General features: G+C 24.9%; 1 protein-coding gene across 1 annotated transcript in view; it reads left to right on the top strand.

The window, feature by feature from the left end:
* nAChRbeta1 (nicotinic acetylcholine receptor beta1) overlaps positions 1-14293 on the top strand; it is a 79467-nt gene that overhangs the window by 43870 nt on the left and 21304 nt on the right. The window contains exons 2-5 of the mRNA XM_015519398.2: positions 132-271; positions 2451-2495; positions 8718-8827; positions 9130-9220. Of these exons, the coding sequence (XP_015374884.1) occupies positions 132-271; positions 2451-2495; positions 8718-8827; positions 9130-9220 (386 nt within the window). The remainder of the gene's footprint in view (positions 1-131; positions 272-2450; positions 2496-8717; positions 8828-9129; positions 9221-14293) is intronic.

The following is a 14293-nucleotide window of genomic DNA, read 5'->3' as shown; positions in this document are numbered from 1 at the left end:
AGAGAAAAAGATTAACATCTCTCGAGAAACCTAAGTCTCTTTTACTACAGCTAAAGACTATTATTGTGTGTGCATATTTCTTAAAAAACAACATCGTATAACATCTGTATTTTTTTTTTTGTGTTCCCAAGGTTGTTGGTGTTCAGAAGACGAGGAGCGTCTGGTTAGAGATCTTTTCAGGGGCTACAACAAACTAATCAGGCCAGTCCAGAACATGACTGAAAAAGTCAATGTACAGTTTGGTTTAGCATTCGTTCAACTCATCAATGTGGTATGTTACAATATATATTATATTAATTATTTGTATAATACATCTAATATTATTTATGCGTTTGATTTTAACATTATTTATAAACAGTGTTGGGTTCCTTATAATAATATTAAATTTGAAATATAAATATATGCATATAATTCTGTTAAAATATGTTAAAATGCTAAAATATAAAATTCAAATAATCTATTCAAATAAAATGGTTCATTTAATTATAATATAGCGGCAAAATACTAAAATATGAAGTAAGTATAAAAAAAAATTGTATCATTCACTTTTATTAAATTTAATATCAAGTCAGATTTAACAGTAGAATTTACGAAATTCAGGAACAATATTAAATGGTCCTTAAAGTATATTAAATTATAAAATGTAAATTACTTTCTGTCGTACGCCATTTTTACATCACTCACTGCAAACTCAAATATTCACAAGTTGTATAATATATTGATATGCACGTATTTAAACATTTTAAAATTAACAATTTCTACCGGTTAAGCTAGGTCATAATTTAAAGCAAACTTTTATTAGATACTACCTTTACCTTATATTTCATAACGAATTATAAAAATTCGTTAGATTTCGCCAATAATTAAAATTCAATATGCAATTTTACTGAAAAAAGAAAATTAACCATACTCAAAAATATAAAATTTAATTACTTAATATATATTGGTTAGTAGTGCAAATGACCTTTCAAATAAAAAATATTGCAAAATACAACATATTTATACTACACTTATATAGTCTATCAGTAAATAAACTAAAAAAACAGTCTGACAAGATACAGAGCTTGGTTTTTGGATAATTATCTCGCTAACCTCTCCTCAGTAGAAGATAACGATATAATGTAATAAATATACGAAGAAAGATACGGGTGATAAGATATATCCATGACCTTTTTGTTTTTTTTTTTCATCAGGTTTTACGGTACAATGTTTTTATTAAGCTTAAAAATGTAATATTGTTCGTATCATATTCTAATATTCGTATAAAAAATAATTTGTTTCATTATTATATACATATAAATATTCACATCATATTGGTCTGATCACTTATGAAGCTGGGTTCACACAATGGTAGTAAAACACGATAGGTACCAATAATAAAGAAGTAATAGATGAATTGACAAATAATAAAAACATAACAGATTTTAGTAATTTCATGATTTATTTAGTACACAATTTGAAAATTAAGTGTATAAAATAGTATGTATAAATTTTTATTATAATCCATAGATATTTTATTTAACTGTATTGCATAACTTTATACGCATGGGTATAAATTCATTTTTGGGTATTAATAATATCTTAAAACGCCCATTTTTGTCCATAGCCTCATACCCACATCATAGATTAGGTTTTTTTCCACTCATCTCACTTCTTTTACAACAGTTATGTTAGGTATAAACCACTGGCGTGATAAGTATTTATTTAATTGAAAGTATTATCAAACAATAGTTTACCCCACTACTAAAGTTGTAGTTTACGCTTACTGACATTTCTTCAAAAATACTCGATGATCCGATGATGTCTTTTTTTTGCTCCTCAGAGAAATAACAATAAAAGCTATTTAATGATCTAAGTTTTACCTTTTTATATTACTTTCTATAATCTATAAATGGTTTAGGTACACTAAACTTCTATATCATTCTTTCTATCTGAAAATAATATTTACATGTATGGAAATAACAATAATAAAATATACTCATTCCTCCACTATAATTTATATGCATTCAATATTTCATTATTTATGTAGGTGCCTACCAAATACGAGTACCTAATATAAAACTAAATTAGATTCTCGAAATAAATAAAACCCTAATACAGAGTGTAATATTAATAAATTATTGTCGATATTAAAAAGCAAATATGATTTTTAGAATTTAACAATTTAAACATAAAATTATTTTTGTACAGAATTAAATGTCTTATTTCATGAGTTTTAATTTGTGTAGCGTATGTTATGAATTCCATATGACTTCATTTAAAACATACAAATATACTAAAAGAACATTAGAATAATATTTACAGAACTATTTGTCTAATTTATATTAGAATAAAGCTAAGGAAATTTAATAAATCAACTCATCAAAATGAAATAACAAGCTATTAATTAGTTTTGATTTATTTCCAACTATTACAATGTCTAATTAAATAATATGTCTTAATTGTTTCAGAATGAAAAGAGTCAAATAATGAAATCAAACGTTTGGTTGAGACTTGTGAGTAACTTAATTAATATATATATATTTATTTATTTTCAGTTTATACGCTAGGCAATTAAAGAATAAACAGCTTTTTTCCGACGTATTAGACTTCCTGACCGTATAAATGACAAGTGCCGCTTAAATTGTATATCTACTCGGCAATTTTTCGCTTTAATATTTGCTTGACGGCAGATCGTTCGTTTATCATTTTCTTAAATTAATCAACGTAATTGGCGTCGTTCCATTTCAATATCCGTTATAATTATTTATTTTTTTTTTAAATTATTTTTCACTGCGGATCATTTGAAAACGTTTACGCAGTTTTAATTTATAAATTAGTCAAGCATCCATTTGAAGGGTTCTCTTTTCACAAAACACCACTTTTCGTTTAAGTGAGTAAAACAAATTAAATGTGATAGTGATGATAATTATATAAGCATAATTTGTTTCACAGCATTTTTTTCTACCTTTTCAATCATTTATTTTATTTTAATAACCGAGTATGAGATTCTTAGAATTACTTAAACAAATATGACAGTTATTAACCTAATCTATTATGGATGATACATAATTAAAGCAATAGGCTTATAATATAATTATAACTTAAGCATATTTTAATAGAACTACTAAACAAAGATTTAACATTGGTTAAATTTATGAGTATTATTAATGGTTCAACAAGGTATAGAAATACATAAAATAAAATAAATTCTAGTTAATTTCATATTTATTTTATTACTAGTTAGTTTTTGTACAAAGTGTTCACTGTCACAGTACTAATTTTTTATATGATTCTTCTCCAAATAGCAAAAACAAATACTGCAAGATAGGTAATATAATTCAATTACATATGGTGATTATGTAATTCATTTTTTTTATAAATTATTCATACTTCAAGAGCATCAAAATATAAAAATAAGATTTAACCTACTGAAGGTACAATATAGTAACTAAACTTTGTTTGATATTGTGTTCACAAATCCAAAAAAAATAATATTTATTATAACTTCATAAAATCATAACTGCAGTGCACCTGAAGTCAAGATAAATCAGAGGTGGACTGGCCAGGTTTACTAGTGTAGCACACCGAGCAAACTCAATATATGGGTCACCATGGGCATCTGAACAAGTAGAAATATTTTAATAATATATTTGGTAAACTTCCCGAAAAACTTTTTTCATTGAGCCATTTATTGTTGTAGAATGCTGGACCGTTTACCTCCCAGTTCGCCATTAAGATAAGTTAAATAAAACTATAAAACCTAAAATGTATTATTTGAAAATCAAACATGTTATAATTTTTTGCTAAAATTAACTATATACGTAATCTTAGACTAAATAAATACATAATTGCATATACTTAAGCTTGCTAAAATATGCATGAACTATTGAAATCGCTTTGTGAGATTTCTGACGGACAATACGCCAGTTTGCTAGGTATTCAATAATTATAAATACGTTTTAAAAAAATTATCTGAAATAAAAAATAAAATACCAACATAATTTCATATTTTTTTAATTTCAATAAAAAATAAAATATAATATATATAGTTTTAACAATGATAATTAAAAATCATTTTAGTTTTATATTAACATTTTTTTTATTTTTATTATTAACACAAAATTACCCTCGGTGACATAGGCCATTGGGTTATAATTTTATATACTATACAAATAAATAATAATCAATTCGATTGAATTTATAAATAACGTACAAATATCAATTAATACAATTTAAAATTATTTCTTTTGAAATTCTTATTTGAAGTAGGTATAATGGTAATTATTATTTTACTGTCAAAATTTATATCTTGCAAATAATCTCTAATTATATATACAGTGTGATCATGATAAGTGGAAACACTCAATAACTATATTGTGTAAACTTCATATATTTCAATTCTGCTTTTTCGGCTAACTAATAAACATTATTATACACATTTTCAAATAATTAGACTATTTTTTTGACAGTTAATCTTGCGCATGCACACAACAATTTTTTTTTTTAAATATCAAGATCCATTTTTGACCACAAATTATTTTTTTTGGTATTTTTTAATGAATTTTAGTGGTTGAATTTCTTTTCTAAGTCAAAAAATGACCGAGTTATAGCAATTTGATTTTATGTTATTTGCATGGGTATAACATAAAATCAAATATTATCTATAAATCTATTATTATTTACTTAACGAAAATATTGATATTTAAAAAAATTGTGAAAAATCAGTCATTTGACTTAAATAAGTGTTTTTACTATATCAATTTTTCTAAAAATCAGATTTACAAATTGGGTATATTGAATATTTCGAAAAAAATTGTTATCAATTTTTAAGTTTTTTATTTTCAGTATTATATATATACCTATCTGCATATAAAGGTATTTTCATAATAAATAATAACATTTTTTTTTCTTCTATATTTGGTTAGGTAGTAGTTCTTATTTTCATGACTCATGCTTAAATTTTAGCAGAAATAAGACAATAAATAACATTCAAGTTCTTACCTTTCAATAGTCTCCTTGTCAAGACTTCAAAAGTGGTAGAACGTGAGTTGATGTTTTTAGGTATGACTGTGATTGATGATAACGGAAGACTATTTTGTATTGTCACTAATGTCACTACAATCGTCATAAATATTTAGATTTTAGACAATGGAATGCACATTTGTCAACAGAGTAGGCCAATAGAATTAACTTTAAATGTAAAAAAAGAACACTGATTGGCTGCTTTTTTTTACAGTGATACCATTTTTGTTATAATTTAAAGACTTAAAATTTTAAAACTAAAAAGTTTAACTAAGTGATCAATAAGATTAATAATGAGTGATTATCATTCAACGGCGGATTGGCTAAATATTTCGGCACAGGAAATTACCGTTTGACAGTCTCACCCATTAAATTATAATAATTAATAATAGTTAATTTTCCATAAACATTTTCCTTTTTTGTGGTATGGGGGGAGGATTATTGTCTTGTTTATATTTTATAATTATATACTTTTAACATAAATAATAGTATGTAACTTGTTTTTATGACCACCCAAATTATCAAAAATAGATTCATTTTTCTACCAGAATGGATAATGAAATAGAAAATCAAAGGCTCAAAAAATGACAACAGTCATAATTTTTTTTTTATAATTTTTTATAATTTTCATAATTTTTTTTATACGCCATTATAAAATCAATACATTCATCGGTCCACTCAAAATATATCAAAACATATTTTATAAGTATGTTGACGGATTCAGAATTAATAAACTCATAATAATGTACTATACCTACTATATCTAATATACTTAGTACAGCCAAAATGACATCCAAAATCGTGGTATTAATATTTACAATAAGCAGCGTAGATACGTAGATAAATATTATCAAATAATTTGGTAATCCAAGACATTTTCCGGTATTCCAGTGTGCCAATCCGCAGCTGATTTCATATATTATATTAAGGTATTTAGTAATCATCCTCGTTCCTCTAAATACAAGTCATCAATGTTGAAGAAATTTCGTATAATGTAATTTTAATTAGAATTAAAATAACGATTATATTTATTTAAAATAATTTATTAAATTAAATAAAACTATGAGCCTAGATCTTATTTTTCAAAATTGTGTTATGTAAGCTAATACAATCCTAAATATATGAAAAATGAAAATTAATAAATTAATTTTATATTTTGATATGGTTTATTAATGTTACTTTTTAGTGTATAATAATATATGATAAGTACGATATGATTTATGCATTATAGGCTCTTAAACTGTAAACTTTGAAGCTAAGAAAAAAAGTGTGCAAAATGTTTAATCATTCTTGATCCAAATTAGGCCAAACACAGGATAAAAATATATTTAAGACTTTTTGGCATCACCTAATACAACTAATAAATAATATTATATAATATTAAAATAAATTATAATTATAATTATAACAATAACAATTATTATTATTAATATACGTAAATGCAACGATGATGTCAGTAGGCCATGTATTGTTCGTGTCAATCTTTGTTCAATTAATTAGAGAAAATATAAATTTTGTGTTCCTTGTTCGTACCATAACATAAGAACACGAACTATATTATATTATGTTTTAAACATTGCTAAGATTATACATTATCTGTTTAAAAATAAATAAACTGGCGTTTGAAAGAAAAATATCTTACACGTGAGATATAATAATAAATAATAAACATATTCTACTCGTAAAAAAGGTTATAAGTATAGATTAGTGTAAAATAATTTTGTATTTAAAAAATAATGGATTTGCTTAATTTCTTACAAATTTGGAAATTAAAAAAAAAGATAATGCTTAGTTTAACGTTGAACCTGTGTTCATTTTCTTAAACCATTATCAATAATAAGTATTTATTATTAGGAAATAATCAATCTAATTATGTTTATACTACAAATAAACAATATTTTTGTACATAATGAAAAAATCGGTATATCACAATAATTTTGGAATCCCATTTTACGCGTAGTTAAATCTCGTGAGAATACAAGGTTATATAGAATATGCACCACTGAACACCCAAACAACAATCACGTGGAATTGAGTAATTCTCAAAAGATTACTTACAAGCAATAAACGTCCTTATAATTTACAGACTTAAGAAAAAAACCATTTTAGCTCTATAATGTTTGATAAAATAAAAATTGATAGCGCACAATTATAACTCTGCACTCAATCGATTTTTTACAATGGTAGTTAAAACTTTAATACATAAATCACATTTTTTAGGGATTCTAAACTCATATATTTAAATGGAAGAAAAATTTACCAATGTTTAAAATATAAATAAATACTAATTAAATCAATTAGATTTTATTGATAAAATTTAAATTGCACTATTGGGTGGTTTTGTCAACTAAACAGTTTTTTATAAACATTTAATGAAAAAAACATATTTAAAAAATTTTTTTTACTGTTTTTACATTTTTTTTAGAAGGTCTTTACTACATCTTAAATTTACGTTAAAATTAATTCAATCTCAAGAAAAGTTTTTTAGTTGATTAATTTAAATTTAAAAGTATTTCAAAATTGAAAATTCAAAGTTTTCAAGTTCTATACATGATATAACAAATAATAAGTGTCAATATTAAGTCATATTATAAATACTGCACAGTATTATACAAAATATACCTAATCATTTAAGTGTAATTAAGGAGTAAGTACCTAATTAAGTGTAATTTATTTATTTTAATTATAATATAACAATAGTAATACATAACTATCATTTCAAATATATGCATGTTGTGAAGTTATAAAAACATTTTAATATTTTAACTATAAGAGATTAGACTATAACTGTTAAATAAATAATAATATCAATTATTTAATCTAAAAATATAAAGTTAATAAAAATGTTAATTTATTATTTTAATTAAGATTTTTAAAAAACTAAATATTGAAAATCTATGATACGTTAATGGTGTATAGAAAATAAATTTCCTCAAAGACTTTGCTTCGAACAATATTACACTTATGTATATCAAACTCTCTAGAGTACTGAATATATATTTGCTAGTAAAACAAACTTTTGACCGGATCAAATAAGTTTCTAACCTATAATTTTCTAAAACTATTTTCCCAAGAATTTTAAATTAAATTTAAATTTTAAAACTTGAAAACTGGAATGATTATGAATGATACGATATTCGATCAATTTTTCAATTTATTTTTATAACGGCATAAATTAAAAAGTTCTATATCTTCAATATAAGCAATTATTGTTGACATTGAATCATACGCTTTGAACTTTGTAGACTTGTAGATTAATCTATAAGTTATATTTTAGTGCGGAACATACTTAAATACAAAACAGTATACATCTTACAATAATCCAAACGTCTAACGACTTTCTTGTTTATCTCAGAATATTAAATAATGATTAATAATTATAAATACAGTGTTTAGACATATCATATAATATTTTCTTAATCATATAATTGTATTACTGCTGTTAGTTAAAAAAAAAAAATTAATATTCATATTTCATAGTTTATTATTGTAATTTTGTTTTTATTATTACATAATATTATACCTTCGGCAACATAAGCCATTGGGCTTACAGAAAAAATAATTTTATATCATATGATATAAATAACTATTAGAACATTTTATGTTCATGAAATTCTCCTTCATTAATTTATATTCTTCAGTTTGTCTGACATGATGGTTAACCATTACTTGTAGGCTTTATTTAACAGTTTTCTATGTTTCTTTTGTTATAGGTATGGAGGGACTATCAATTACAATGGGACGAGGCAGATTATGGTGGTATACAGGTGCTCAGGTTACCACCAGACAAAGTGTGGAAGCCGGATATAGTGTTGTTCAACAAGTGAGTAAAAGTTATTTCGACGTACACGGTACGCAGCGGGTATGAACGGATTACAATGGCAATTAAACGGATTAATTTGTATCCAAAAGTTTCAAAACAAATGGCGTGTACAAGCCCAAAAGAACCGACAAGTTTTGTGTTTAGACTACTAACTAGTAACTCTAAAATAAAACCATTTATGATTATAACCTAGAAGACTAGAAAAATAAACGATTAGACAACAATGATTTCTCAAATTTTCCAAATAGGATGAAAACATATTATATTTTAAAAGATTATAACATTGTAATATTTGTTCATAGTGCTGATGGAAATTACGAAGTTCGTTACAAATCGAACGTGCTCATTCGACCAAATGGAGAACTTCTATGGATACCACCGGCAATTTATCAGGTATGTGTAGATGTATGTGTAATAGGCATTGATAATATTTCACTGGATACATACACTCAAAGCTCAGCTTTTTAAGGCAATACGATATTAAATCAATACTGCGTAAATATTCATTAAGCATACACACTAATAAGTCTATAATCTATTGTGAAATCTATATTAAACAATTTAATTAAAAATTAAAAATTATTTTTTTAAAGTTTTTTTTACTATAGTTATAATTATTTATATACTTTATAGTTTAAATTAATATACGTATATAACACTATGATAAAAAAAATAATATCTAAGTAATTATTTATTATAACTTATAAGGTAGATTGTAGAAAACATTTTTAAGAAGAAAATATATAAGAGGTCTTAGAATAAATACAGGTAAAGATAAAAGATTTTTTTCATTTATCAAATTTTAATTGTTTCAACATAATTTTATTTTTACAATTTTTTTTCGTTTTTTATATACTATACCTAAGTATAATATTATATAAATAAAAAAGGAATTATCTTTAACTGGTAGAAAGTAAATGATAGTCGAAAGCAAATTTTTTTGTTTTATTAACTAATATATTATGAATAATATATTTGTCAAAATCTGATCGCTTGTGAGAACGGAAAACCCGAAAACGGAAGAATAAAGAATACTATAAACTCATATAATAGGTACTTATGCCTAGTACCTAGTACCTACGAGTAAATTAAATATTGGTCGAAATCAAATATCCAGTGATGAGGGTGTAATAATAAATTATCAAGACCCTCCAAAAATTTAATATTTAATTTGCATTTGTAAAAAACAAAACCATAGCTATATGTACATCGCATTAGATTTATAGTACACAAATAAATATATTAAAACTATTATTTATGATAACTATATTACATTAGAAAATTGTTGATAAATCTTAGATTAGACTTAGAATAGTTAAACATTTATTGTTAATTATATTATCTATTGTTTTTAAGTTTATAATAATATTATTGGACATATTTTTTAATAGGACCAATAATACAAATTTTAAACAAACCTAGGACAAAATGATTAAAATACAAAATACTCCCTTTTATTTACTCCCAAATTATAATTAAAAACGTACATAATGTAAATTATACTTTAAATTAATTTTGAAATGTATGAAATGCTCTCTTATTCATTAATGAACACTTCCCAACCCTTTAATGAACACTTAATGTCATGAGTATTACGTAAATGTGTTAGAACAAAACACATAAACAAGCATAAAAGGTTTATAATGGCTGTTTGTTAATACATACTCGGCTAACACAAACGATTTCAATACGCTTCCTTTTTATGTTATTTGATATTTTTTATTATTATTGTATTAAATGCGTTTTTTTAATAATTTTAAAATGTATAGGTATAGGCACGTAATTTAAAATACCTATTATTTAATAAATATATATTTTTTATAATTTATAACTGATCTTAACACTGCTTATTATTTTCTAAAACTATACAATTAATAAATTTTAATAAGTATAAATAGTATAATATAGTAACCTAACCTAATATTTTTAAGACACTTGTACAATAAATAAATTATGAATAAATATAATAAACTATATAATAATTGTATAAAATAATATTACTAAGATGATAATTAGAAAACATAGACAGAGATTTAATTTCTAGTGTGTTAGTATAAAGTATTTTATTTTTTATAAATGCTATATATATGTATATATGTTAGAGATAATGTATGTAATACATTGTTTTATTAAATAACTAGTTATTCTATAAGTTCTTGAAATATGCTTGTTAATATTTAAATTAACATGCTTTTACTAGTTAATATATAGAACACCAGTTGGGTTTTCGCTAATGTATGTAATTTAACAATTAAGTCATCGTTAGGTTGATGACCGGGGCTTAAGTAGATAATATGCAATATTTTAAATACATTGATAATGTACAAATCAAAACAGAATTTTTCAAAATGAATATTTATTTATTTTATACATAAATTTAATAATAATTTTAGGAACCCATTAACTAAACCACTCGATGACTTTTAATAAAATATCTGGTTAGTATGCATATAATATCTAGTTGAAGTATGTATTTTTGAATTCATTCGATACATTACCTGAAAATTCCCATAATTCTATTAAATAACTATTTTATTGAATTACGGAATTTCTTAAATTAACGCTAACATCCAATCGGAAATTCACAACGGGCAAAATACTGCGCCAGTACTGCCTAATACTGCCGTGGTACTTGAAGCCAGTGCTGGCACCAGTACTGTCATATATCTGGGGTGATAACGCTTTACCGGTACTGGCAATCAAGCACTGGCTAAGTACTGGCACATCCAATACTGACCAAGTACTGATAGTTATATTGTCGTGGTCCTGGCAGCCAGTTATGGAACCAGTACTGTCATTTATCTGGGGTGATAACACTTTACCCATGGGTGCCGCGAAGGGGGTGCATTCCCTGGCTTTTCAAAAAATCAGTAGTATTGAAAATATTTTATTTTTAAAATAATAAATGTAGATGCTTAGGTTTTTTTCTAAATTCTTCATTTGCATTCTCAATGAATTTGGTCTCCTCATCCAGTCTTTTAAGGATTTTCTAATAGTTCGCACTACTTTGAAACCGTCAAAAGAAACTAAAATAACTTTATATTGTTATATAATTTGAAAAAATATTCCTATGTATTTAACTTAAATTATATTAATATATAATGAGCAGTAATAAAAAGAATATCTTTTTTGTTTATTCATTTCAAGGAACACTGCAAAATTAGAAAAATAGGAATTTAGGTAATTGAAAAATAATAAATATAATTTAATAAATAGTTTTATTAAATATGTAATAAATATGTTTTATTTAATACAACATTTTTATACTAAAACATTTTTACTCAATCTGAGATTTTTGCCTCCTTCTCGGTCCTTGGCTCCGGAGAACCACTTACTCATTACACTTGCAAATTCTTTAGCACTTACATCCGGGTGTTTTGTAGTTAGAACTTCTGAAATAATAAATAAAATATTCATTAAAAAAATTACTAGGCTATAGTTTAGTATACATATACTGAGTATGGATTATAAGTTAATGCATCTGCATATAAATTGTTGTATAATTTTCTTCTTTTTTTTTTTGCATATATACATATTTATCCGTATATATAATAAATATATTATGTCATAATAATTCATAAATAAATCAATCCCTCAATTATATCAAAATATAAAGTCTGATTGCTAATGTATATTAATTATTAATTAAGTGTAAAAATTAATTGAATAGTTAAATAGATAAGTAATTCATTTTTAGTCTTTCTAGCCACATAAATCGTAAGCTTTTTGATAATTAAATGAAACTTGAAGTAGGAATTGTTAAAAACAAAACTTCTGCATTTTGTAGATATGACATGAGTCAAAGAAAAAGCTATACCACACTAAACTAGTAAAATGCATTTAGTCTGATTTCATTATGTTTAATACCGAGATGTTAAGATGTTAAAGTAAACATGAAAAACTTTTTCAATAAATATGATATGATTTAATAAAATAGATACCCTTAAAATTATTATTATTTGTTATTAATTAATTTAAATTTGTATTAGATTTGAATATATATATTATTTCTTTACTTTATAAATGTAAAAATTCAATATGTTTTCTATGTTTTCCAATATTTAATGATATATAAATATATAATGTGTGAATTAGATTTCAATGAAAACTGTATTAGAGGTTAACTATACAGTAAACACATTCAATTTATTTTTAAATCATGTGCAACAATAAGCTATTTTAAAAATTAATAATTATAAAAAATCTTATGAGTAAAAATTCTTACTTTCTATAAATTAATCTATAATTATACACCTACGTAATTTACTTAGTTTACAACCAAAGTGATTTCCACACATGCTTGAGAGTTCAATTCATCAAACCATCTGATACCATAAAGGATCTAGTACATTTGATACCGAATAAGAAAAGTTCTGTACGCATAAATCAAACGAGATATTTCTCTCGGATATGATTATTGACACCTCCGTCTCTTATATTATTATACGCCACCCTAGATAGGAGAATAACGGAAGTGGAATCGGATTTCTCCTTTACCATCCCTTTAAGCCTTCAACAGGAAATCGAATTTTAACCTACTTATTAGCATCTTTCAATCAAGATTACCATTTGAATGTATCTAATCCCTTCAATTTCAATAAGTATCCAATTTATTGAATCTAGAGTGCTTATGTATAACACCGCAGTCGATGTTTATTGGAGAAAAGTTGATATTTGTATCATTACTCTTTCAAATATTGTTTTATATTACATATTGCATATAATATTAACTCAATACAGTTTTTATTTAAATTAATGATATATCCTACGTAGGTACCCGAACCGTAATAGCCCAATCGCTTTATTCGTGTATATTTTTAATAACACAAATAAAAAATATACATATGATTAAATTACAAATAAACTCTTCACATGTACTACTGAATACTAATAAAAGTCAGGCTCGTGCTCAAGGGAGGGGGGGTCAAACCTCCCTCCATGACCGAAATAATCGTGTTTCTCATTTTATTTGGATAAGTGAGGGAGAAATTTGACGGCTAGTTAGTAAAAATATTTGAAACGCTCTTGATACCCTCGATATTTGTAATGCAGATGCATTTCCAAATGTTCATAAAATGTTACGTGTAATGTCAGTTTTGCCGGGTAGATTTAGGCGTCGGATGCGACGCGCACTGTCGTCGATTCGAATTCCCGTTATGAATAGCATCGCTTTCTGATCAGTTCACGCTGTCTGAAGAGAGAGGCTGCCCCCCCCCCCCCCAGGGCATGGCAGAAACCTACGGGTAACCATTAGAAATTCTGCCAAAACCACACACACGTGAACCAAAAAACCTTCCCAACCTAAAAAATCCTATTACAGTACCCTCCCCACACCCATTGGCCTATGTTTCCGTGGGTTAATTTAAAAAAAAAATTTTTGTTACTGCATGTAATATGCAATAATGCAATATTATGCTAAAAAATATTACGGCATATTTAAGATGTATTATGAAAAAAATTTCTATT

This window comes from Diuraphis noxia, unplaced genomic scaffold, assembly GCF_037042655.1.
Source record: "Diuraphis noxia isolate RWA-SAM2 unplaced genomic scaffold, SU_Dnox_SAM2 contig0002, whole genome shotgun sequence".
NCBI lineage: Eukaryota > Metazoa > Arthropoda > Insecta > Hemiptera > Aphididae > Diuraphis > Diuraphis noxia.
Note: the sequence above shows the minus strand (reverse complement) of the source record. Positions and strands in the feature narration are given on the sequence as shown.